The 25,753-nt window shown below is 39.7% G+C and overlaps 2 protein-coding genes across 2 annotated transcripts; both read right to left on the minus strand.

Moving 5' to 3' along the window:
* Positions 1-940: 940 nt before the first annotated feature.
* On the minus strand, positions 941-2,301 carry LOC114046552 (fibrinogen alpha chain-like). Its single transcript, XM_027866892.1, has one exon. The coding sequence runs from the start codon at positions 2,023-2,025 to the stop codon at positions 1,153-1,155; it is 873 nt and encodes a 290-aa protein (XP_027722693.1). The 5' UTR covers positions 2,026-2,301; the 3' UTR covers positions 941-1,152.
* LOC114046551 (fibrinogen alpha chain-like) lies at positions 2,032-11,089 on the minus strand. Its single transcript, XM_027866891.1, has 5 exons — positions 10,977-11,089; positions 7,400-7,522; positions 6,029-6,212; positions 4,499-4,644; positions 2,032-3,608 (listed from the first exon to the last, which is right to left on the minus strand). Exons 1-5 carry the CDS (start codon positions 11,034-11,036, stop codon positions 2,319-2,321), a joined length of 1,803 nt encoding a protein of 600 aa, XP_027722692.1. The 5' UTR covers positions 11,037-11,089; the 3' UTR covers positions 2,032-2,318.
* Between the last annotated feature and the right edge of the window lie 14,664 nt (positions 11,090-25,753).

Here is a 25,753-nt window from a genome sequence, read left to right on the forward strand (position 1 = left end):
TAACAAAGACACTGAAGTGGTTTGCCATTTCCTTCTCCAGCTCATTTTGCAGATGAGGAAACTGAGGCAAACAAGGTTAAGTGACTTGCCCAGGATCACACAGCTAGTAAGCGTCTACAGCGAGTACTGAACTCAGAAAGATGAGTCTTCCTGACTCCAGGCTCAGCACTCTTACCCACTAAACCCCTAGCTGCCCTCTCTATATAATAGCAAGCATCTATATAGTTCTTCAAGGTTTGCAAAGTGCTTTACATATGTTTTATCATTGGATCCTTATGACAACCCTGGGAGATGGGTGACTTATCTAGGGCCTCATAGCTAGTGTGTGTCTGCAGTAGAATCAAACTCATGTCTTCCAAACTCCATATCCAACTCTATTCACTGGGCCACCTACATGACTATCAGAGAAATAAGAGGTCCAATCTCTATCCCTAATATTTAAAAATGTTTCCAAATATACATTCAGCCCTGCTCTCTTTTCCCCTAACAGCTGCCTGCTTTGCTTACTTCTAATCCCAGACATGGGAAGAGAGGGAGAAGTTGATCAAACAATAGACCTCTTGTCCCATAGATCAAAGTAGCGGATAGCCTTGGGCCTTAAAGTCAGGAAGACCTGAGTTCCAATCTTGCCTCAAACACTTACTAGCTTTGTGATCCTGGGGATGTCAACTTAACCTCACTCAGCCTTAGTTTCTTCATCTGTAAAACTTGGATAATAATAGCACCTACTTCCCAGTGGTGCGTAAAGTGCTTTGTAAATCTTAAAATGCTACATAAATGCTAGCTATCATCATCATCATCATTCCCTCTAACTCTTTCTACAAGAGATGACTAACATTATGTCCTGGGCAGAAATGAAGAGTAGGGGAGGGAATTGGTTTGTAGCTTTGCCTAAACATGCTTAGGATTAAATTTAAATAAAAAAAAGAAACTCCAAAAGTTATTTTAGAGATGAAAAAGTCATAGAAATTTATTTTTAGAAGTACAAATATATCTCAGTTGCATTTAGCTACAGTACAAAGGGAAATCAAATAGCACCTGGGGTGTGTTGGGACTCATAAAGACCTATTCCCCTTAACTCCTCCATCTGCCTTCTTCTTTTTCAACTTCACAACACAAGCCAACAGATCAAAACAGTCTTTTTTTTTCCTTCTATTCTGGCCACTGGGTCTCTAGAGGCCTGATTTTCATGCGAACAGTCCTGAGGGAATAGTCGGAACCTCGGAAGGGGATCCAGACTACTCCATTCTCAATCTCATAAGGACTGTTGTCTCTTGGGTCATAAGACCCCCCAGGATAGTAAATACCATTTAGATTGGCCCCCTGGCAGTTGTTGTACCACCAGCCACCTCCATACATTTCAGCACAATTCTCCTCCCACTGGTCATTGTCCTGATCGAAGGTGCTGAATTGCATGTTGGCATGAGATGTGTACTCAGTTCCTTCCTCCACAGAACCTTCGATCAGGGCATCCCCAGCAGTTCCGCCATAGGAGGAAATTCGTAGGATGTACCCTTCTGCCTCGGATCCGACATGAACGTTATACTCAGCATATACTTCATTCCCATCCCAGTCCTCCAGTTCTATCCGGAGGATGGACTCCTTCTGAGTGAGCAAGTGGAGGTATTCATTACCTAGCCAGAATTCTCCTTCCCCTTTGCCATTGACCTTGCCGAAACCTCTCTTGTAGTCTTGCCATGTCCGGTTAAAATTCAATGATCCATCACTTCTCTGTTGGATCAAAAGCCATCCTCCCAAACTGGTCTCTTGGTCACAGTAAACAGAAACAAACGTACTGGATCCTGCTGGCTTGATACTGAAAAGACCACTTGGGGCACCTGAAGGGTGTATTTGCAGGACATCATCACAGTCTAAAAAGAAAATTTGAGCTGGTTGGCAGAAGTTATGCTCAATCAAGGTTCTAAAGTCAGGCCTGGGCCCAGATAGAATTAAAACAGATCCCGGCCTCCCAGGATATACATTGGGTAAGAACCTATGCAAAAAAAAAAAAAAAAAAAAGGACATTTCTCATAGGGTTTTCCTCAGAGGAAAATCAAAGCTTTATTTGAATATCATGGTAAGTGGTATTTGACCAGCAGTGATGACATTTAAAGATCACTTATTATTACAGTTTTGTAGCTTTTTCCCCCTATTATCCTACCTGTTCTAAATGTTAACTGAGACATATGCAAAGACTGATCAGTGAAATGGGAAGGGGGTGTGGAAAGGGGCACTCACCACTATGCATTCAGAATGTTAGATTTATCTACCTGGGCTAGCATTGGAAGTATTTGAGAGGGCTAGCTCAAAATTGGGTTTCAGAAGAGTTTGTGGGTACCTCGGGTACTGCGGGTTCTACCATGACTTCCTTTGCTACTACGGACTTTGATGAATGTGCTTTCCTCTCTGTGGATCTCCCCATCACCTTCGTCCGCCATTTTCAAGAGCTTGCTTCCTTTGGTGAAAATCTTGCTACTGGATACTACTGCTTTGTGACTTACTCTCTCCTCACCTTCAGGGGAAAAGACAGGCTCCCCAAAGTGAAATGAGCTTAAGTCATCAGTGTCTCCATCATCCAGATGTGATCCTGAAACCTTACTGTCAGATCCTGGGGATGTCTCTGAGACATAGCTAGAATCCCCTCGGTGGCTTGAACTGTGGAATCTGGTCCCAGATGATCCAGTGCTGAAGAATTCAGCATGTTCAGGATGTAGACGATGGAATTCATCTAGGCTACCTATGCCAGTGAAAGATAATGAGCCTTTCTCAGGATGCTCAAAATTAAAATCTGGTATGTCACCACAATCAGCACCATCCTCTGAGTTGACCACTTCTTTGGTTACTTCCTTTCTGCCATCAGGACCCAAAATGGTCTTGGTGATAGTTTTGGAACATGCGTGGCGTGTGGTGGTGGTGGCACCAGATACGGCCTTTTCTTTACTCACTACAAACTCTTTATCTCCTCCAGAAACAAGTTTGCCGGTCTGGAAACCTCCGCCTCTAGTTGAGCTCCCACCCACTGATGACTCTTCATATCTGCTCCAATCTTGATGACCCCAATCTGGGTTTGCAGGCCTAGAGCTCCCATGCCCTGAGCTGTCCGGCCTGAAGCTCCCAGTTCCATAGCCCACATGCCCTGAGCTGTCAGGCCCAAAGTTCTCAGATCCAGAGTTCTCTCTGTGCCATGATCCAGTGGCTCCAGGATTCTGGGTTCCAGAAATTCCACTCCCAGGACTTTCCGGTTTATAGTTTCCAGGTCTGGTGCTTCCAGGCTCCAAGCCTGTTCCAGAAGGCAAGGCACCTGCTGGGGAATTCCTATCTCTGCCTGACGTCTCCAACACCATTTCCATCTGTTTCATTTCTATTAATGCTTTCCATTCTGGGGCAGCTTCCTGAAGTTGGCTTTTGAACTTCCCAGGAATCAGATCTTTTGAAATCTGAATTTTCAAGTTGGGCAAGTACTGGACCTCTTTGCTGGGGTATAAGTTGATGGCTGCCACCTGCTCGAGTTGCCCCTGTTCCTCTTCATAGCTCTTTATGTTGAGTTCACGTGCTAAAGACCTACTGCATGACCCTTTGCAGGATCGGATCTTGATGTCAATGTCCACCTAGAGAGAAGGAGAAAGGGAAGAATAAAGATAGAAGGTGAGAGTCACAAGCTATGACGGCCGAGGCCCTGATGGTTTGTAGATTTCTTGTGACTCTATTCATTTCCTTGACTCATGGATGTGCCAGCCAATACTCTCCATTTTCCACCTAATAGAAGATCTAGGAAGAGTTAGGGTTTTCTGGTAGTGTGGCAATGAAAATAGCTCAACATTTCCATAGAGTAAAGAATTCTTAATAGAAAAACTAGAGTTTTCTGGGAATATGAGATAATGACAAAACTCAGCATATGGAGATAGAAGCACCTGGGTTCAGATTTTTACCTCTGTCACTGTGTGACCGCGGACAAGTCATTAACCTACCTTAGCCTCAGTGGCCTCATTTATAAAGTGAGGGGGTTAGATTAGATAATTTCTAGGGTCTTTTGAGCTCAATGTCTTGTGATCTTGTGGTTTAGGGAAAGCGTGGGATTTAGAGTCAAAAGATCTGGATACAATCCAGATTCTCTGTCACTTACTACCCATGTGACCTAGAGGAAGTCACTTAATTTATCTGGGTCCATTTCCTCATTTGTAAAATGGGGCAGTAGAGATTAGAAACTTTCTAGTTTCTCTTCCAGATCAAAATCTTATGACCCCATGACCCATTGGGGAGCTAGAGCTTTTCAGTGATTCCCTTAAGGCTAGCCAGGAAGGTAATATGAATTGGGGTCTAGCTTAGCTGTTCTGATGAAAGACTGAGGTTCTATCTAAGTTCATAGGAAGCAGTGATCAAGGGACATCTCATAAAAGTGAACTGTTTGGAAAGATTTCAGAGATGATTGTTTCTCATTCTTCCATATCTGATATTTGGAATCAGGGGAACCAGGCTCATGAGTCTATCAGTCACGTACCTCAAGTCGCTTCATCTCCACTAGCTGATTACGGATATTGTTCTGCAGAGAAACGATTTTTTGTACTTGTTCAGTCACTTTGCGCTTCAAGATTTCAATTCTTCTCCTCAGATCTTCGGACACTTGGCTAAATGCATTATCATTATCTGAAATAGGAGATATGGGTAATGTGACAAGTGCCAAGTGGCTTGCTTAGAATAGCCAGAGTCCAAAGGATGTACTTCTACGTTAAAAAAAAAAAATGACCCATAGATATTTAGTTGAAATCTGCCATGTTTACTTAACTTGTAGAACTATACCAATTAGTCATGTGACTTTTGGAACGTAACATGGCTTAACTTCCATTGGAATTCTGCTCCTGTTTCTGGTCATGGTATGGAGGTAACCCAGGGCACTCAATGGTTGCTTGGGAGAGCTCTAGTTCTGCCAGGTTCTATCTACCAAGTAGAAAGTGCAGGCCAGATGATAGATTGTTTGTTATCTGAGAACAAGCTTGCTAAATTTGGAGAGGAACTTCTGCCATTTTGGCCATAGGGCACATAGCTTTCAAAGACCATGTATTAAAGCATTCCCTCTCCATGCAACTCAAAGCTACAATTGAGTGATCTGGTTACATTATGTATGTGTGTTCCCAGTGGGATGAAATTACTAGTCTTGCTGCAATAAAAAGAAATCACAGTTTCCATGTGTATTTTAAATGATAATTACAAAAAGACACAGGCAACATGGTATAGGGGATAGGAGGATGTCCTCAGAATCAGAATGACCGCGATTTAAATTCTACCTAGCCATAAAAAACTCACTAATGCAGTAGATAGAGCACTGGACCTGCAGTCAAGAAGACCTGAGTTCAAATCCAGGCTGAGACACCTTTAAACTCTGTGACTCTGAACAAGTCACTTAACCTTTATCTGCCTTAGTTTCCTTAACTGTAAAATGAAGATAATAATAGCATTCCCAAAATTGTTGTGAATATCAAATGAGACAATTTTTGTGAAGTATTTAGCTTAGTGCCCAACATATAATAGGTGCTTAATAAATGCTTATTCCTTCCTCTCATGTGTATTATTTGTGCGATATTTATTTAAGTTCTTGGTATCTCCCAGCAATTCTCAAAGACTCTAGGCTAATGATCAGATGCTGACCAATCAATCATTAGAAGGAGTTTCCTCTTCAGTAGTTCCTGACATCAATGAAATCACAAGTTTGATAAAGATTTTTTTACCACAATCCAGTGGGAAGATCATATATCTAAATTATAATCCTCACTCCAACATGTGACTTGCAATGTCACCCACAAGCAAATCAGAACTATGGATGTGCCTCAGTTTCTCTGTGGGATAAAGGGAGCAGCAGCAAATTCCACCTTATATCACAGGAATCATCACAACACAGGAGAGTGGGTACATGAGACAGTATCTGTCAATGCACCAATTTTTTTAAAAGAATAAATGGAATGTAGAAATCCAAGATAATATCTTCCATATAGAAAGTATTGGTTGCTACCAAATCTAAGTATCAAATACTTACTGTAGTCACCGGCTGCGTCCCCTCTCAGAATCTCCACAATGTTCCTGGTCACTGAGCTAGAATCTTTATTGTTCTTTTGATAATCAAACAACAAGTTTCTGATCTTGGTGATTCTATTAGTGAAGTCTTCATTGGTTTCATCGATCAGCCCCTTCATCCTGCATCCAGAAGGGCACTTATATGTCTAAAAATGGGACAGGGGAAAGAGAGTTGTTTTAAGGAATTATTTGGTGTTAAAGAAAACAGCATGTTAAGGATGACTAAGATGAAAATTTCCCAAACTACAATCAGTGGAGATAGAAAGAAAATCTTGAGATGTTTTTTATTGTTAGACATTACCCCTTCAGGAGCCATACAGCCCATTGCTTCTCTCCCCTGACCCATCTGTATTTTCTTGGCTTAGGAGTGGTTCACAGCATTGGTTTGTGCATTTGGAAACATTGGAAAGGGACATGCACGACTATAAGACAAACTGCAGGGTCTCCTCAACTTTGAGGCCAAAGATAATAGCTAGGTTCTACCTAGATATCATCTAGTTCAGGAGTTCTTAACCTTCTTCTGTGTCATGGATGCTTTCTGCAGTCTAGTGAAATCTATGGACCCCTTTTCAGAATAATGTTTTTAAAAGCATAAAGCAAAATACACAGGATGACAAAGGAAATCAATTATGTTGAAATATAGTTATTAAAACATTTTTAAACAAGTTCAAAGACTCAAGGTTAAGAATTTCTAATCTAAAGACCACCTAAGTCATTTCTAGGTAATACCTAGAATTTAAGTTTCAAGTATTTGCTACAATATTGCAGCTCATGTTTAGTTGGAACCGAACTGCCTTTGGCTGGTGAGCCCACTGGTTTGTGTCCACTGGTAGATAATTAAATATTCTTATGATGAGAGGTTTTCTTAGTACCCTCAGGGTTTGTCTCCCTTCCATTTGGCTATTCTTAACCAGTAACTGCTAATTAGTTGATTGTAACAAAAGAGTTGGTTGATGCATACTCATTTCAAAACCTTGGCTTAGTAAGGTTTAGGTGTAGGTAGTAGACTGCTTTTCCCCTCTCTCTTGTCTTGCTCTTTCATTAAAGTTGTCTGTGGCCTCATTATGGCTCAAGGGTGACTGTGGTCCCTTAAAGCCTAGGCCATCAGGGCACAGGCTCTATAAGGTTCTATGAAGCTGGAAGGTGCCAGGGGTGGTCTGCTGATGAACTGCAATTTGGCCATGCAAGGGCTAGCCTAAGCTTAATTGTGGAGGATCATCACCGGCTTGGCCACAGATGAGGAATTTTTTGGTCAAAGCAAACCAGATGCCAAGTGGTAGAGGGGGGTTGCAATGTCCTTTAGCGATCAATCTTTGAAAAAGGGCTGCCTTACCCAATCTTCATCAGAACAGAAGGGCCAGTCGCCTTCTTTGCAGGAAGAGGAGACATGTTCCACAACTCTAGGACCTCGAACACCTCCTCCTTCAGCTAGGAAGCTTCCTTCAGTTTTAGTTGCCTATAGAGAATCAAAAGACACAGGAAAAAGTTGTCACCAGTGGGTATGATCCGGAAAAGGCTCCAAACCATTATTGGAGGCCCAGGAGCTGGCTAGCGCAGTGCATAAAGCGTTGCATCTGGAATTAGGAAGATGTGAGTTGAAATCCTGCCCTGATGCTTACCAGCTGTGTGATCCTGAGCTAGGATCTGTCTGCCTCACTTTCCTCATCTCTAAAGTGGAGATAATAGTAATAGACCTACTAAGATTGTTGGGAGAATAAAATAAAATAGTATTTGTAAAGTGTTTTGCAAACTTCAAAGTACAAAATAAATGCTAGTTAATGTTTTTTTAAGCAATGGCAAAATGTTTGGGAAGGTGACAAATTCAACTGGACTTTTCCATGTGCATTAATAATTAGGAATAGGGTGTGACCTTGGTGGCATGCTGCTAGCAGAACATGGTTTTGAATCAATGAAGAGAATGGTGTTGCCACTGTTTGTGACTATGTGAAGGATGGAGTTGGTGACAGAACTTTGGAAAAGGGAGATAGTCTTTCTACTTTGAGACAACTTGAGTGGTTCCGTACTGTCTTGTGGACTGACTTGAGAGCATAGAGAGAGACAGTCTCTGGAAGGCAGAAGGGTAAGCCTGTAAAACACCTCAATGTGTCTTACAGCTTAGTTGGGAGAAGAGTTACTGAAGTATCCTAGTGATAGTCTGGTGAGTGTCTCAAGCTCTTCTAAACCCTCTGCCAAAGTCACCATCCAGTTCAGAAATAAAATCAGGCGCAGCAGACTCATTAATGTACAGTGCCACTATTTCTTAGACAGCAAGACACATATCTTTAACTTTAGACCAGTCAATCTCCTCACTTTCCTCCAACACCATGCTTATTCTTACTCCAAAGTATTTGTTCAGCCTCCTCCCACTTGGAATATCCCTTCCTCTTGACTCGTACAAATCCTATGCATCCTTCAAATCCCACTTCCTCCAGAAAGTCTCCTCTGATGACCAGACCACATTGATGAAGGTATTTATAAAGAGCTGTAAAGTTTACAAATCACTTTACATACATTATCTCATTTGAACCTCACTACAACTTGGTGAGATAAGTACTAAAAGTATTATTATCTCACTTTTACAGATGGAGAAACTGAAACTCAGAGAGGTCAAATGACTTACTCATAATGGCTACTAAGCTTTAGAGATGAGTTTATAGCTTGGTCCATCATATGCCAGAGACATGGATGTGATTATCATGACATTCAGATTCCAAAATCATCTTTCCACATCTCTGTTCATTTGAGCCTTTCCTTTTTGGAATGGTGAAAGCTGGATAAAAAGCTAGCCAGCCCATGGAACTTTATTTTGGGAGACTAAATTCTAAATGCAGATTCACAAATAACATCTGTGATCCCAGATTCAAAACATGATAGGAAAAATTCTCACATGGTGATTCTCCATTTTTAAAAGTAACAGCTAAATGTGGGGCTTCACCATGTCTATTTTAAGACTTAATTTTTGAGGACTTTGCTGGGAATGTTTTAATATGCCCAGGAGAAAGACTGACTCCTGTAACTGGGTGCCACTCCCTAGAGCTTGTTAAGGGAAGCAAGCCATTATGAATTTTTTGTCTGTTGCATACAATAATAACAGAGAAGCAATTAAAATCCACTCATCAAATTGAAGTAAGCCAAAGACAACAAAGGCAAATCTTGATTATCTGTAGTAATGAGGGGCCCAGAAAGCAAGAATAATTGAAATCCATATATCACCCAAAGCCTCATTATATTTGTAACTTTTTAAAGTTTTTAAATGCCTTAAAAAATATCAGGTATTCATTTCCCATTCCCAAGATGCCATTACTTCATGGAACCCTCCTTCCTTGGGGGAAGATTGGAAAGAGAGAGAGAGAGAGAGAGAGAGAGAGAGAGAGAGAGAGAGAGAGATTAGCAAAACTAGTTTATAACTGACAGCATCTCCAATATTCAGTTTCCATAGAATCCCACTTCTCCACTGAGCAAAGCCTCATTTTAGCTCATAGTTTCAACTTTATCCATGACTGTATCTTTTGCTAGAGCCATCTAAGTAGCAAAACCTGGCTGGTTCAATTAAGTGCCTCTGATCTCCCTGTCGTTTCTCCAGAGTTGATATTTCCAACCACTTAAACAGAAGCAGTGAATTTGTTTAACACAGAGAGACACTAGAAACCAGACTTTGGATAAATGAGAGGTGAGTGACTCATTAATAAATACATGGTACCTTTTAGAGAGAGAGACAGAGACAGAGAGACAGAGACAGAGAGAGACAGAGAGAGAGAGAGACTTTGGAAACATTGCCATATGATGCTTTTCTGCATTTAGACAATTTCCTGGAGGAAAAGGTTAACAATTTTCAAAAAGCATAACCAGTTCATAAGACTATCCTTACTTCTGAAACACCATTATCTATCTTACCAACTCCCTATGCTCCTGATTAAATAATAATTCACATTTATCTGGCACTTTAAGGTTTGCAAACCTCTATCCTCACTGCAAGCCAGTAGCATTAACATTATTATCCTCATTTTTATGGATGAGAAATGTGTTCTGTGCTGGATAGAGAGCCAGGAAAAACTAATTCAAGTCCTTTGTGACTCTGATATTAACCTTTTGGTGCTCTAGGCAAATCTCTAAGGCTATAAATTATCAAGAAGATACAGACCTAATTTGATAAAGGTAGTTGATTCTCAAGGGAGTCCCCCAGGGATAGCACAGCTCCAGTCTCTCCTCTTACTCTTTTACAAATGAGGAAATTGAGACTCAGAGAAATTAAGTAAACTTGTCATATAACTAGAAAGTTTGTATCAGGTCTTAAACCTAGATCTCTCTTGATTCTAAGTCATTCTCAAATACTCTCTCTTACTACAATACACATATTTTAAAAGATTACTTATGTCCCTTAAAAGGGGCAATGAAAAAACTCTACAGAAAAGTACTATAAAGACAACATTTCTTGTCAAAGTAATGAAAAGTAGGAAGTTAAACTTTAAAGCCTAAGAAAGCCGATATTCTTAACTATAATTACTGAGCCTAAGCATTATGGTGTTACTCACGGCAGAGATTTCCTGGCTTTCCTAATATCCTCGCAAGACTTGGTTGCTCTGGACCAGACTAGAATGTCAGAGCCTTTCCTCCACTCCCCCTCCTACTTCCCATTCATCCCTTGTGAATCATTGAGGTCCTTCCTCCAGTCCTTTGCCCAGGAACATGCCAGACCTATCTAGGGAACTGTGTTCTGGCAATTCCAAGTGTCATGAAGCACCAAGTTTTTAACTGTCCAGAAGCGGGAAAATTGATGAACCTGATAAATAGCAATGATTTCAGGTTTACAGAACAATCTCACAAGAATTGCAGGTCTCTGATGGAGGTCTTTGTGGGTTAAGCTGAAAGAGGATAGAAATAAAGGAGAAAATAAATCAAGAGAACCATACCCAGGCTGTGCCCACTGCACACAGGACCAGGACCAGGCAGAAGATCCTCCCTGGAAGCATCTTCTCAGGGAGTGGGAATGAATAGGAAAGAACTTCTGTTGGAAGGATGGCTTACACTGCTTTCTTCTTCCCATTTAAGTCCCCCCAGAAGTCTGTGTTAATGATTAACTTTGTCATGTTTACAGGGTCAAGAGACAACCTACATCCCCTTCTCTTGCTGTCAGTTTGGTGCCCCAGAAGCAGTTGCTTAACTTTTCCGAGCTTGTTTGCTTCCGATAAGTTGTTGCAATGGTGACATTCACTTCTTAGGCCAGCACCGAGGGTGAGTGGGTGGGATGGACTGTGATGGGAAGAGCACACATTACTGGAACAGAGTGAATTGAAAGCTGCCCAGAAGTTGATTTTGTAAAACAAATGGGAGAAGGGGAGAAAATGGCCATACTTGTTCATATGGAAGATTAGAACTGGAACTACCAATGTCCCCTAAAACACAACCGAAGTCAAACGGGTGTTTGACAACTCCCCCATAAATTCGGTTAGTATAAACCCCTACCTTGAGGCCTAAGTTATCCGGGTGGGTGAGATGCATTTCAGAAATACTCCAAACCTTAGCCAAATTTCTGCTTTGATATTGGCTTTGTTGACTAAGCCAGAATATTATTGGTGGCCAAAGAAGAAGACTCATAGGACAGAAAAATGGAGCTCTCTTTGGAGCCAGAAGACCTAGGCTTGGCCACTTATTAGACACACAAATTTTGTTAAATGTCTTTACATCTCTGAGTCTCAGTTCACTCATCTGTAAATGATAATCCTTGTACTACCTACCTCATTGGGGTTGTTATGAGGATCAAATGAAATGATGGTTATAAAGTATTGTATAAATGTTTGTTATTATGATGACTTCAATACTCCAGAAAATTCATAGTCTCATGGACATGGGATTCTCTTCCATTAGAGTAGATTCTAATCTATTCATATTTTTTTACCTTATGTGATTCTTATCCACACTACAAAGAACTAGGTGGTACAGTGGATAGAGCACTGGGCCTGGAGTCAGGAAGGCCTGAGTTCAAATTTGGCCTCAGACACTTCCTACTCTGGGCAAGTCATTTAACCTCTATCAGTTTCTGTTTTCTGATCTGCAAAATGGAAATAATAAAAACACATATGTCCCAGGGTTGCTGTGAGGATCAAATGAAATATCATTTGTAAAATGTTTACCATAGTGCCTGGCACATAGGAGGTACTTAAGAAATGTTTGCTCTCTTCCCTGGGCATAATCATGCTTGTTGACTGACTGCCTCAATCCTGACCCAGATGCTCTCTCCTATTCCCATTTACTTTTCTCTGCCCTGCCTTGACAAGGGCTTTGCTCCTCTTAAGCCTCGAACTGCCCAGAGAAAGGCCTCTTGGGCTTTGTAGATTATTCTAGATGCTTCATTCTCCCATCTCACTGAAGGTACAAAGAGTGAGGCTTTGAGCACAAGTCATAGACCAGAAAGCATCAATACCATGTCAGGACCAGAAGTTACTCTTCTTATAGTTCTTGACAGAAAGGCTGTGGCCAGTTAGGCATGAAAAGTGAGGATCTGTGCATTCTAGCACGACATGAAAAGGCCATAATGGGAGGTGAATTCAAAGTCCCTGAAAAGCTCTTAGGCTTAAAGTTGTGATCCATTCACATAGAATTTTCAGGGATATTATGCTTGCTGTTTGGGATTGTTTCCCTGGGCCACTAAACACAGCATCCTTAGAAAGTCCCTAGGTAGACTTTCTGGTGCCAGTTAACATAGGTTGCAAAGACTTGGACTCATAATGTTATATTTTCTTATCTGTTCATATATTATATCCCTCCAGAAATATGTAAAGTCTTTGAAGACAGGAATGGTTTCATTTTGTCTTCACCTCGCATATAATAGGTACTCAATAAACGCTTGTTGAATTGAATTGGGGTACTGTACCTAAGGACACCTCATGGAGTGCTCAGTGCTATGGGGGACTGGGTGTATTATAGACAGGCAGACAGTCATTCAGATAGAGCAATGGAAACAAATTTGAAAACTAAAATCCACTGAATTGTTCTTTTTGTGAAACCAAATCAGGTACCATGCTTCCCCTTTCTTCAGAAATAGTGGTGTCCCTCACATCCTCTGGCTGAACTCTATTTTCCATTGGATTTCCTTCAGTACTTCAAAGTATCCAAGGCTTCATCATTGTCAATGTTCCTTCTGCTGATGAAGGTCACAATCTCCACCTTCTTGACCAGAAGATGATTTTGTGAATTTCAAATATCAGAAGATTTTGGACTTCCCATTGCCATCTTAGCAATATCCCCAAAATAGTCCTACTGACAGTAGCATGCACATAAGGAGCCAGGGACAAACTAGGCACACTGAATAAAGGCATTTCCAGACTTTATTAGGAGCCATACTCTATGAGGAGACCATACTCTAGGTGAACTTCATCAGAACCCCACCCAAGAGGATAGAGGTGGGGGAAGAGAAAGTAACATAACTCACCAGGAGCTGTGATTTGCCGCTTTACTACTCAAGCCCTCTAACCCTGAGCCCACTTCTCTCTGATCTTTGTATGTTCTCGTAAAAGAATGTGTCCCGTGTTTGAGGGGATGTTTTGTATCAGTTGTTCTTACGTATACCACCAGAGTAAACACACATTTCTAAAAGCTAATTAAGTAGGGGAAAATAATTTATATCAACTGATAATCAATGGGGAAGTACAATTATGAGGGGGCTTATAAGCAATAGCATTAGAAAAAAACTCCCAACCCCTTAGCACTGAGGGAAGAAGCAGCCATCCATACCCTGGCAACTGAACCTTCTAGGTTGAATATGGGTTGGAAAAGCGACCCCAGACCTTGCCTTAAATACACATTACCTCATCTGATATGCACAACACTGTGAGGTAGGTGCTATTATTATCCCCATTGCACAGATGAGGGAACCAAGATTTACAGAAGTGCATTGACTTTGTTGTTGTTCATCTTTCATTCTTGAAGCAGACCAATGACTTGCAGGGCTGTGCAAAGTCATCAGCCTTGTTCTCTCCTTCAGAGTCATTAGAGTCTAATGGCAAGACATAAATCAGGATGACTGGAAAGGTCCAGGATGCAGTAAGAGACTTTGGCCTTTTTAAGCTGGGGTCTTTCCTAGGTGTCAGTTTGTCTGAGGCAATACCCATTCCGTGGTTAAAGGCTAGGGAGGAATTAAGACAGAAGATGGCTTAGTTTTTCCTTCCCAAAAAATTAGTCTGGGAGGAAAAGACCCTCAGAGTTTCTGGCCAGAATAGAAAACAATTGCTATTTGCATTCACCCTGAGCCATCAAAACCCAAAACAAGAAACAAGTAAGGTTTGGGCTTTTGGCCAGTCAGTGAAAGCCAGAGTGATTTGGGTTTAAAGGCAAAGTCAAGTAGCTCCATTTGAATCACAATAGGCATTTTCAAAGCCTGTTTTTTCAGAGCTATAGTTCAAGAAATAATGAAACTACATGAGACAAAAGAGTTAATTGTCCCAGCTTTTTGGAAAAAAAAAAAAGATAGAATAAATAAATAGGGAAGAAAAAACATAACCTCCAAATCCTAAAATATCTTGCAAAATATAAGTGACCAAAATTTATATTCCTTTGAACAAAGCACCCACATGTAAGAGGATAACTCCTCACATAGACAGAGGAGGAGGAGGAGGAGAAGAACATTATTTAGTTATCCTTCGTTCTCAAAGAGCACCAATGACATCAGGAGAGGGATGTCTTAACTCGCAAATGAATCGGATTTAAGTGAGGCAGGACTGTGCAAAGTCCATCTTCAGCTTCAGTCTCTCCTCCAAGCCAAGGTCACAGAGCCATAAAGTATATGAGACAGGATTTAAACTCACATCTTGCTGATTCCAAGTCCACACACACAAATACCGCCTTTGACCCTTGTTTATGATAATGAGCTAGTTGCTGAATCCCCCTCTAAGACTCATCTAATACTTAAATTATAGAGGTAGCTATCAGCAAGGTTGAAGAGAGTTACCAAAGCAAGAGCTAAATGTACAAAGACCAAAAACAAAAAAAGAAAGAAAAAATAGGCCTTGACCTTTGAATGCTCTCCTTTATGCTCTGATTTTATTTCAGTTATGCAAGGGGTCCCCAAAGTCCTAGTTTTAAGCAATTAAAACTTTAATAACTTGAATAAATTAATAAATGGGTACGCAAATGAATGAACAGATGAATAAATGGATAGATAAATGAATAAATGAGTATAGTTCTTATAGATATGCTATAAGTTTATGCAAAATTCCATGCAAACAGAATCCAAAGTCTCTTTCAGCAGCACTGCTGTATAAATCAATCCATGGAATCTTGATGATCGTAACGATGTGGACACAAACAGTGTACAAGTGTCCTAGGAGAGGAGTATAACGGTGAATCTGAAGATTTTGAATTTGTTTTCCAAGGGTTCAATTCTGAAAAGATTGTTGTATTGAAATTGGAATATGATTGTCAGCAATAATAAGTAGGGAGAAAGTTCTAGGAGCATCATTGATCAAGAATGGGCCTCAGGGGCAGAGAAGTCAAATGGCTCGCCCAAGGTCACAGAGGTAGTGTCAGAGAAGAAATATGAACCCAATTCCACTGAATCCAGGAGAACCAGTGCTCTTTCCATTTGACTTTATTGTTGTTATTCGGTCATTTCAGTCATGTCCGACTCTTGATTTTGCTATTTAGTATTTTCTTTTATCTTAGTTTCTATAGGAATTAATGATAAAGCAGGAGTCCCTAAATGTAAATGACTCATCAGATAACTGGGACCAAACTGCTCAACTTTGGGTATCTTACTACCTGTGTGTTACACAAATAACCACCTTTCCACCTTCCAGGGAGGCTGTAAAGGTTCATAAATTACAAAGCTTTTTGTTGTAAAAAGGGAATCTATTTGTATAATGACCTGAGTAATACTGACAAACTTGTAAGATTTCTAGGGCACACTAATCTACCAGCTAGTGAGTGTTACAGGGGACAATAGCCTTGTATAATCCTGAAGACAATGAATGGAGAGAAATGCGAACACATTCCTAAAATAAACATTCACACAACAAGGATTATGTACTACAATCCACAATAGTCAGGAAAAGTCCAAAGTATCTGTGTTTTCTCAAACATAATTATAGCTTTCTCCTTATTATGCCCCCACTTTCCAATGTTGTTTCCTTGCATTAGAATGTAAGCTCCTTGAAGGAAGGAACTGTCTTTTTTTTTTTTGCTTATATTTGCATCCGCAGTGTATAGAACAGTGGACATAGTAAATGTTTAATAAATGTTTTAACTAGCTATCCATAGCTATGTATCTAGCCATCATATACCTATTTCTCATTAATCAGGAAAGAACCCTAGATTCTTATTGTTTAACTAATCTACAAATTGAGTGAATGCTTGCTTAAAATATTATATGACAATACCAAAAACCAAACAAAACCAAAAAGGTTTACAAAACAGTTTCTTCAAAATAACACTGTGAGATAGGGATTGCAAATATTATAATTATTTCTGTTTTTATTTGTAATGTTTTATTGATGCGTTTTTTTAACACTATAGTCTATTTGTAGTAAGCAACTGTCAGGCTACCCAAACTTTTCCCTTGTAACAGAGGAAATCAGGTGAGCCAAGCAAACCCCTACAGTGTTGGGACTGGAGCACAGGTCTAGAGTGGGAAGGGAGCTTGGATATCATTTAGTCCAACTTTTCTTTTACAGATGAGGACCCTGAGACCCCGAGAAATTGAGTGACTTATCCAAAGTTGCACAGGAACAGATGCAAAAAGCCAGATTTCAGGCTCAGTTTGGCACGCGCACCATGGGATACCATGGTGCTCCTGTCAGATTGAATATGAAAATGAATGTAACTTTCTCTACTGTTTCTTTACCACCCCTTTCCGTTATCCAGGGCAGCTAGGTGGCCCCACAGTGCACAGAGCACCTGGTCTGGAGTCAGAAAAACTCATCTTCCTGAGTTCAAATGTGGCTTCAAACAACTTACCAGTTGTGTGATGTTGGGCAAGTCATTTAACCCTGTTTGCCTCAGTTTCCTCATCTATAAAATGAGCTGGAGAAGGAAATGGCAAACCACTCCAGTGTCTTTGTCAAGAAAATCCCAAATGGGGTCACAAAAAGTTGGACAAAACTGGATAACAATAAATTCCTTCATCTTCCTTAGCCTTAGAGATGTAGTGACTTTGTCATAATCACATGACTAGTGAGTATTAAAGCTGACTTTCAAATGCCAGTCTCTGGACACCAGGACCAAGGCTCTTTCCTATAAACCATGCTGCTTCTCATGAGTCTAGGGGGAAATGGTTTGATTTGTTTTATCTAGTTGGTTGGAAGTCCTGCTAGGTTTAAAGGTTGTAATCATTCAAGCTGTTTTTCTCTGTGTATCTCTCTCTGACTCTGTTTGTCTCTGTCTCTATATCTTTTTGTCTCTCTGTCTCTGGATCTGTTTCTCTTTTCCTCTCTTTTTCTCTCTGTGTTTCCCTTAAACATTGTCTTATTTGACCTTTTATACCTTCTACTTGAGTGTTTATGAACTAAAAGGAAGAGCCATCTTCCCCCTTGAAAGGGGAACTTGGATTCCCCTTCCAAACCCACCTGCTGCTTATTTTCTAGAAATTCATGCAATGTAGTACATTCAGAGATCATAAAGCAACCCTGTGCATTAATTTTGGTGGTATTCAGTCATGTGTGACTCTTTGCAACTCTGTGGGCCACACCATCCATGGGGTTTTCCTGGCAAAGAAACTAGACTGGTTTTCTTCTCCAAAGGATTAAAGCAAGCAGGGTTAAGTGACTTGCCCAGGGTCACACAGCTAGTAAGTGTTTGAGGCTGGATTTGAACTCAAGTCTTCCTGATTCCAGGCCCAACTTTCTATCCACTGAGTCACCTGGCTCCCTCTTGGATTAATTAGTGATCCAAATACAATTCTACTTAAGATCTTTAGGTCACAGAACCTGAATTCACTTTAATCTCCTACAGTTGTGAGTTCTTGACCTTCTGCAACACTTCTCTATTAATCTCATGTAGGAGTGAGTCTCAATGATTAGATAACTGTTTGCTAAATACAGTTAGGATAATGGGGCACTTAAGTTGTGCAGTAGAGTGCCAGCCCTGGAGTCAGGAGGACCTGAGTTCAAATCCAGCCTCACACACTTACCATCTGTGTGACCCTGGACAACCCCTGTTTGCCTCAGTTTCCTCATTTTTAAAATGAGCTGGAAAAGGAAATGGCAAACCACTCCAGCACCTTTGCCAAAAAGCACCAAGTGGGGTCATGAAGAGCCAGATATTACTAATTGAACAAAAAAAAATAGTGGATTAATCAGGAAGACTTCTTGCTTCTGACACTTAAGCTGTGGGGCTATGGGAAAGTCACTGACCTCTCTGAGTCTCACAAGCCTCTTATAAGATTTATTATTGTTGTAATCTTTATTCATAATCTATAGTGAAGAATGGAGACTTATCTATGCTTTCTCATTTTGTATAATTTTTGTCCATGGTCTCTTATTAATAAATGAACAAAAAAATGATTAAGTATTTACTTCGTGCAAAACTCTGTGCTACATGATGAGGATACAAATAGAAATACAAATAGAACGAGTAGACCTCGTTCTCAAGCAGCTTACATTCTAATGAGGGTGATAAGATTCGAACTCAAGTCTTCTGACTCCACGTTCAGCATGCTTTCCATTATACCACACAACCTGCATCACACTGAATCTGACAATAAATGAAACATTCCATACTTGCAGTCCATCATCTTTTCCCCTCATTTCTGCCTGTATTTGACCAGGAGAGGCTTCTTGGAGGAGGTGGCATTCACATTGGGTTTTGAAGGGTGGGTACAATTTCAACAGAAGGAACAGGGGAAGGGAATATCAGGAACAGCAAATAATAGAAAAAGAAGGAAAGGTCATGAAATGTTCAGGAAAAAGTTAGTGGCTGCAGTGGGGAGGAAATGAAAGAGAGTAGAAGGTAAAATTGAAAAACTAGTTTGGAGCTGTGACCTAGAGGGCCTCCAAAACCAGGCAATGGTGTCTGGACTTTATTCAGTAGGCAGTATGGAGCCACTGAATGTTTAGGCACTGTGGAAAAGTGTATTAACGCAATATAAAAGCATAATGTCTTTAAAAAAAAAAGGAATGTCAATATAGCAAGAATAATCTTGATATATTCTTTTGATTTTGTCTTTGAGTGGAACTACTGGTAAAGAAACTCCCTCTACCAATACGTATCAGCACCTACTGTGCAATTTGTAGTCTTAGACGGTTGTTAAGGGTGCTAAGAAGATGAGTGACTTGTCCTGGTTCATACAGTCAGTATGTGTCAGAAGCAGAACTAAAATTCAGGGTATCTTGACTCCAAGGCCAATTTGCTCTCCATGATGCCTATCAAAAAGTAATTATAGCATTGTAATTGGGTAGATGGTTTATGAAAAATTTATCTCAAAACATAGGTAAAAATTACACAATATGAGAAGGAAATGAGGAGGGGTTTATCTGAGATGATCCGTACGGGCAGGGTGGGAGGAGAGAGAGTAAGACACAGAGAGTCAGAGAGACAGAGAGTAAGATAGAGAGACAGAGAACGACAGAGACAGAGTCAGAGAGAAAAGAGGGAGGGAGAGAGATAGCCAAAGAGAGAGAGGAGAGAGAGTGTGCGTGTGTGTATGTGTGTGTGTGTGTGTGTGTGTGTGTGTGTGAGAGAGACAGAGAGAGAGAGAGAGAAAGAGAGAGAACCTTATTTCAGGAAGAATCATTGGGTCGCTAAAAGAATTAGTTTTCTATATGAGGAAATTTGAAAAGAGGTTATATTTAACAACATCAATTATCCCTTAAGGTTTAAAACGAAGTGACCTTTAGCCTCATTCAATTTGTTTTCCCTTTTACTCCTACCCCCTCATACTTAAGTACAGGAGCACTAGGCAGTAGAATGGTTTGGTTGCCTCTGAAAATGTGAGCTAGTCATTTATGCTTTCTGGGCTTCCATTTCTTCATCTTCATCTGTAAAATGGAGGAAGAGGCTGGCCTAATGTCCCTCTGAAGTCCTGTCCAACTCTGAAACTATAATCCTACGCTCTTACATACTCAGTTACCACAAGCAAGTTTCTTCACTTCTCTGATCTGTGAATTTGTCATCTGTAAAGCTAAGTGGCTAAACTAGCTTACTATACCCCTGCAATCCTATTGACCAACTGGCCAGCCCCTTCTAGTTCTAAAATTTGATGACTTAGCTCTAAAGTACTGTTTTTCCAATATACTTTGAATGGTTTGAGTCTTTGTATTATTCCCATATAGAGGCAAAATTACTGTATGAATTGAAACATAAACTATTTGCCTAGATGGATCCTTAAGACCCGGTTTGAAACAAGAGTATGGATAACTAAGTAGTCATGGTAAGGGTTTTCCCCTGAAGAGGACACAATCTTACCACCCTAAATATTAACCACATTGCTGGTTAGGTGTCCAGGACTCAGTGTGAGCAGCAGCAAGCGGGAGGAGAGAAGCCAGGGCACAATTCATTTTCAGCATCATTTATATTGTCATTTCTGGGTGCCTTGACACAATTTCAGGAAACTCAGGAATACTTTACAGGGAATATTGGTCACTGACCTACTTCTACGTTCTGTCTTACTCCAGGAATGCCTTTGTGCTCAGAGGGATATTGGGAAAGGCAAAACTCACCCCCCGCAAGATTGTATTAAGTGTCTCCTGGCAGACAGTGGTACCACTGTCCTCCCTCTACCACCTCATATGGCCCTGCCATTAAACAGTTACAGGTGAAATGCCCAACAGAGATTAAAAAAAAAATTATTTTCTCTGTGACTTTAGACCAGGATAAACAAAATAGATTAGAGTTGGCTGCCAACTTGACATCTGAATGTATTGATTACAGGGATTTCGGGAAAACTTTGTTATTTATTTGTGAATGTTGGCAGACGTTCCAGTTTTGTGTTTTGTGTGTCAGCCAGTTCGTATCGCAAATATTGAAGGAATTGAAAACATTTTAAAGTTATAAAAATGGACTATAACCCTACCATAATACAAGATCAAAACTGAGAATTTAAGTAGCCAAAGTCCAAGAATTTTAAAATTGAAAGTTACCGTAGCAACATTATTAGCCATTGAAGGAAATGAGAAACATTTGGCAGAGAGTTTAAGAAACCAGGGACTTACATTGACCATCAATGATTTTGATAAAAAGGCAGACTTTTTGCTTCACCTGTGTCATTCTTTCTACCCCTGTCTTTTAAATGCTACGTATGAGATAGGGGGTCATAGCTTTCGTATTCATAAAATTCAGATTGGCACAGTGGATAGAGGGGCCAGCTTTGGAGATAGAAAGACCTGGGCACAGATCCTACTTGGATGTATTCTGGTCATATGGCCATGACATTTAAAGTGCCCAAGACAATTCTCTAAGATAATAATGTTCTACTGATACCAGTCTGCATTGGTGATACTCCAAGTTCCCTACACTAAAAAAAGTGTGAGTCTGGACAAAAAGTTGCTTAATATTTATAGTAACCTACAATTTTACAGGCAAAAACTCTAGCACCTAGTTAAATGTTCTATACACAGTGACTCTATATTGCTAACAGATCAACTGACTGCCTTTTTAAATGCATTTGTATTTTTTATTTACCTTTAATTCCATTAAAAGCAGCTTGATACATAGTTAACAGTTTAGCAAGCAATTGAATATAGAGAGCAAAAGTGAAAAATTAACACACACACACACACAAATCTTTCTTTGTCCTCAATATTTGGCTCTAGCCTGAAATAGGCTAATGGTTGCTTCATTTAATTTAAAAATATTTTTCAAGTTTTATTGATGTCTCAACATTTTATTTCTCAAATCAGGGATGAGAAGTGTGTTTCATCATTTGTTCCCAGGGACAAAGATTAATCTTTGCAACTAATGTGAGATTGGCTGCCTTTACGTGTTGTTGTTTTTTTTTTTTTTAAATTAACGTTATTGTGGTCATTGCATTGGGCAGCTGGGTAGCACAGTGGATAGAGTTCTGGGCCTAGAGTCAGGAAGACTCACCTTCCTGAATTCAAATCATGCCTCAGACATTTATTAGCTGTGTGACCATGGACATATTGTATATATTGTTCTTTGGGTTCTGTGTTTTGTGTTTGTTTTGCTCTGTGTCAATTCATATAAGACTTCTCATGCTTCTCTGCATTTCTCATATTTGTTGTTTCTTGAGAGTCCTGTTTTCTACTTCACCTTGCTTGTATAGAAATGGAGATAAGATCTGGGTTTCTATAGAAAACTCCCAGGAGAGGGAACTCCTTTTACAACACTGGTTCACCTTCTTTGCAACTTATGATCTTAAAGAGCCACCTAGAACACTGAGAGGTGGAAGGACTTACCTAGTGGGGATCAGAGGTGGGACTTTAACCCAGGTCTTCCTAACTTTATGGCCACCTCTCTAACCATTATGCCACATTGCATCTTCTGTATCACCCACCTTCACTAAAATCTCACTTCAACGTCTCATCATGGCATGGGTGTGACCTTGGTTTCTCCAGTACTATGGCAGCAGAAAACAAGTTCTTGGTAGGTCCTACCAAAGTTGAGAAGTCTTTGTATACAGAAACTGTGAAAAACTGTAAATTCTTGTTGCCCTGGCTAGCCTAGGTAACTATGGGAGGGATCATAACCAGTTTGGTCGCAAGAGTAATTAATTAATTGTTTGAATATGGCAGCTAATGAAGTCTATTTACCATAGTGTAAAAGAGTCAGGATTCTGTGTCAGTGAAGGGTACACTCACTAAAAAAAATCACAGTTTCTTGAAGCACCGTATAAAATAGAATGTAAATTGCTTTCATTCATACTTGCTTTCATTTATTCATTCAATAAGCACTTATTAAGAGTCTACTATGTGTCAGGCAGTATATTAGGCATTGATGATATAAAAAAGCAAAAACTAAAACTTGGTTCCTGAGGGCAAGGACTAGTTTTGTCTTTGTTTTTCTTTCTCCAATACCTCATACATAGTAAGTGTTTAATGAATACTGATTGAACTGGATTGAATTGAATGTTTTGTCTGTACTTGGAGGCATCTAGTCAATTCATTCAATATCACACAAAAGTCTCTTCGACATGCTCTAACAAATGATTGGTTAACTGAGTTAACCTAGTATTTGACATCAGCCTACCTTAGCTATTCTTGGTATGCAATCTTTGAACCTTTATTGACATGATAGCTGCTTCCCTTTTGTGCATCCTTTACTCTTAGAGTGCAGTACAAACTTACAATTTATCTCTTTCTTTTATTCAGAAGTAAAGAAAGCACCCTTTTCATACTGGGGAAAATATTTATATTTGATTTTTCCCCCTAATCACTTTTATGTAGGTCAAAAAGAGTTAAATAAGCAAAACCAGGTAAACAAAGAAATTCAATAAGCAAACAATGATGGCTGTTGACTTAAGAACATAGTGCTTTACAGCCTGAAGTCCCGATTCAGCACAATCATCATTGTCAATACAAAAATGCTCCTGCTGAAGATTTTCAAAGTCTGTGACCTTATAAAAATAGTTTGATCTAAACTTCACCACTGTTCAGTGAGTGCTCTGTCTGAATTTGGATAGGCAGAGGGAAGTAAAACTGAGGTTGAGGAAGAATTATCGAGTGATTTGTACTGTGCAAATAAATAGTTAACATGAAATAGGCCACAAACTCTTCTATTCCTTTTGGAAAACAGTTTTTAACTGATCTATGGAGATAATCACATTGATTCTCCAGTTCATTTGTGAAGGGTACAACCTGACCATTGTGTATAGGCAGAAAATATGGACAAGAATGGCAAAGAACGAGAAGGCATGATGGGAGTCACTATCTCTATCAACAAATAAAATTGACCACACCAAAGGAACCACAGATCTACCAAAGCCACCCCCCACCCCCTGCCAAAACAACAACAACAACAATAACGCACAATCCAAATTTATTCCATAAGGATGGCAGGCTTTATGATCTGACTCTCATTTCATTAAACTTGATGCCAGGTTTTCTTTTACCATCTGAACAATGCAAAGAGATAAATTAAAAGTCTATAGTGCACTCTAAGACTGAAGGATGTACAAAAGGGAAGCAGCTGGCATGTCAGTAATATCCAAGATAATGTAGGCTAATGTCAAATACTAGGTTGACTCAGGTAACAAAATCATCTGTTCTGCATATCTAGCTTTTATTATAAATTTCATAGCTTTTCCAGCTACAAATACTAGAGATCTATAAATAATTATTAGTAATATTATAACTCTCATACTATATTCACTTGCAAGTTTATTAGTCATTCTTGTATTGTAGTAAAATGATCACTGAGTTGAGAGTAAGCAAGTTTCTTGGTTTAAGTCCTGGGTCTAATCTTTACTAGCTCTGGGACCCTGAATTTCATCTGTAAATGCCTTATTTTCTTCGTCAGAATTTATTATTATTATTAATGATAATTGTAATAATAACTAATATTTATACAGCATTTTAAAGCTTATAAAACACTTTACACACATTATATCATTTGATCCTTATAACAACTCCATGAGGTAGTCAAGTCAACAAGCATTTATTAACTGTTTTCTGTATTTCAGGCAAAAAATAATAATAAATACAATTTCTTCCCTCAAAGAGTTTACATTCTGTAAGGAAAGAAAATAAATAAAATGGAGCTGCAAAGCAGAGTGGGATGGAGAGAAGTATTTAAGGAAGGCAATGTGGTAAAGTCCAAAAAAGGAAGGATGGCTAGACTGGTTCCTTCCTCAGAATAAAAAGTTCTAGGGATGAATTTATCAATGGTAGAATGAGTCAGAGGGACACAACAGCTGGCTGGCAAAAATCTGCAGACTGAAGGATGACTGGTTTGGATGGCTCATTTGGATAGCTGGTCTTGACCTTTCCTCAAAATGGAAGTTCTATGAGAAACTTAACAATGGAAGAAAGGAGGGTGGAAAAAAATCAGTAGAAAAATGGTGGTAAAGTCTGAAGAATGGTAGGTGCTATTATTACTCTCATCTTATAAAGAAACTGAGACTGAGTGAATTTAAGTCACTAGCCCAGGGTCACACAGCTACTTAGTGTCTGAGGCAGAATTCAAACACAGATCTTCTTAACTTCAAGTGCAGCACTTGATTGATTGAGTGCAACACCATCAAAGTCCTTGCTACTGTCAAGTGGTTCTACATCAGAAACTGATATCATTGACCAGTGGAAATTACATTAAAGAAGAAGCATTAACATCTGCTTTACTTACTATTGTGCTATAAGAAATGATGAGCAGGATGCTTTCAGAAAAGGCTGGAAAGACTTATATGAACTGATGCAAAGTGAAGTGAGCAGAACCAGGAAAACAATGTACACAGTAACAATAATATTGCATGATGATCAGCTGTGAATGACTTAACTATTCTTAGCAATACAGTGATCTAAGACAATTCCAAAGGATTTGTGATGAAAAATGCTATCTGCCTCCAGAGGAGGAAGTGATGGAGTCTGAATGCAGGTCAAAGCACACTTTTAAAAACTTTCTTTGTTTTTGTTTGTATGTCTTTGTCTTTTGTTTCTTCCTGTTTTCTTTCACAACGTGACTAATATGGAAATGTTTTGTATGACAGCACATGTATAACCTATATCAAATTCCTTGCCTTCCCAGTTGGGGGTGGAGGTGGGAAAGAGAGAGAGAGAGAGAGAGAGAGAGAGAGAGAGAGAGAGAGAGA

The sequence above is a fragment of the Vombatus ursinus genome, unplaced genomic scaffold, assembly GCF_900497805.2.
Source record: "Vombatus ursinus unplaced genomic scaffold, bare-nosed wombat genome assembly UNPS02014784.1, whole genome shotgun sequence".
NCBI lineage: Eukaryota > Metazoa > Chordata > Mammalia > Diprotodontia > Vombatidae > Vombatus > Vombatus ursinus.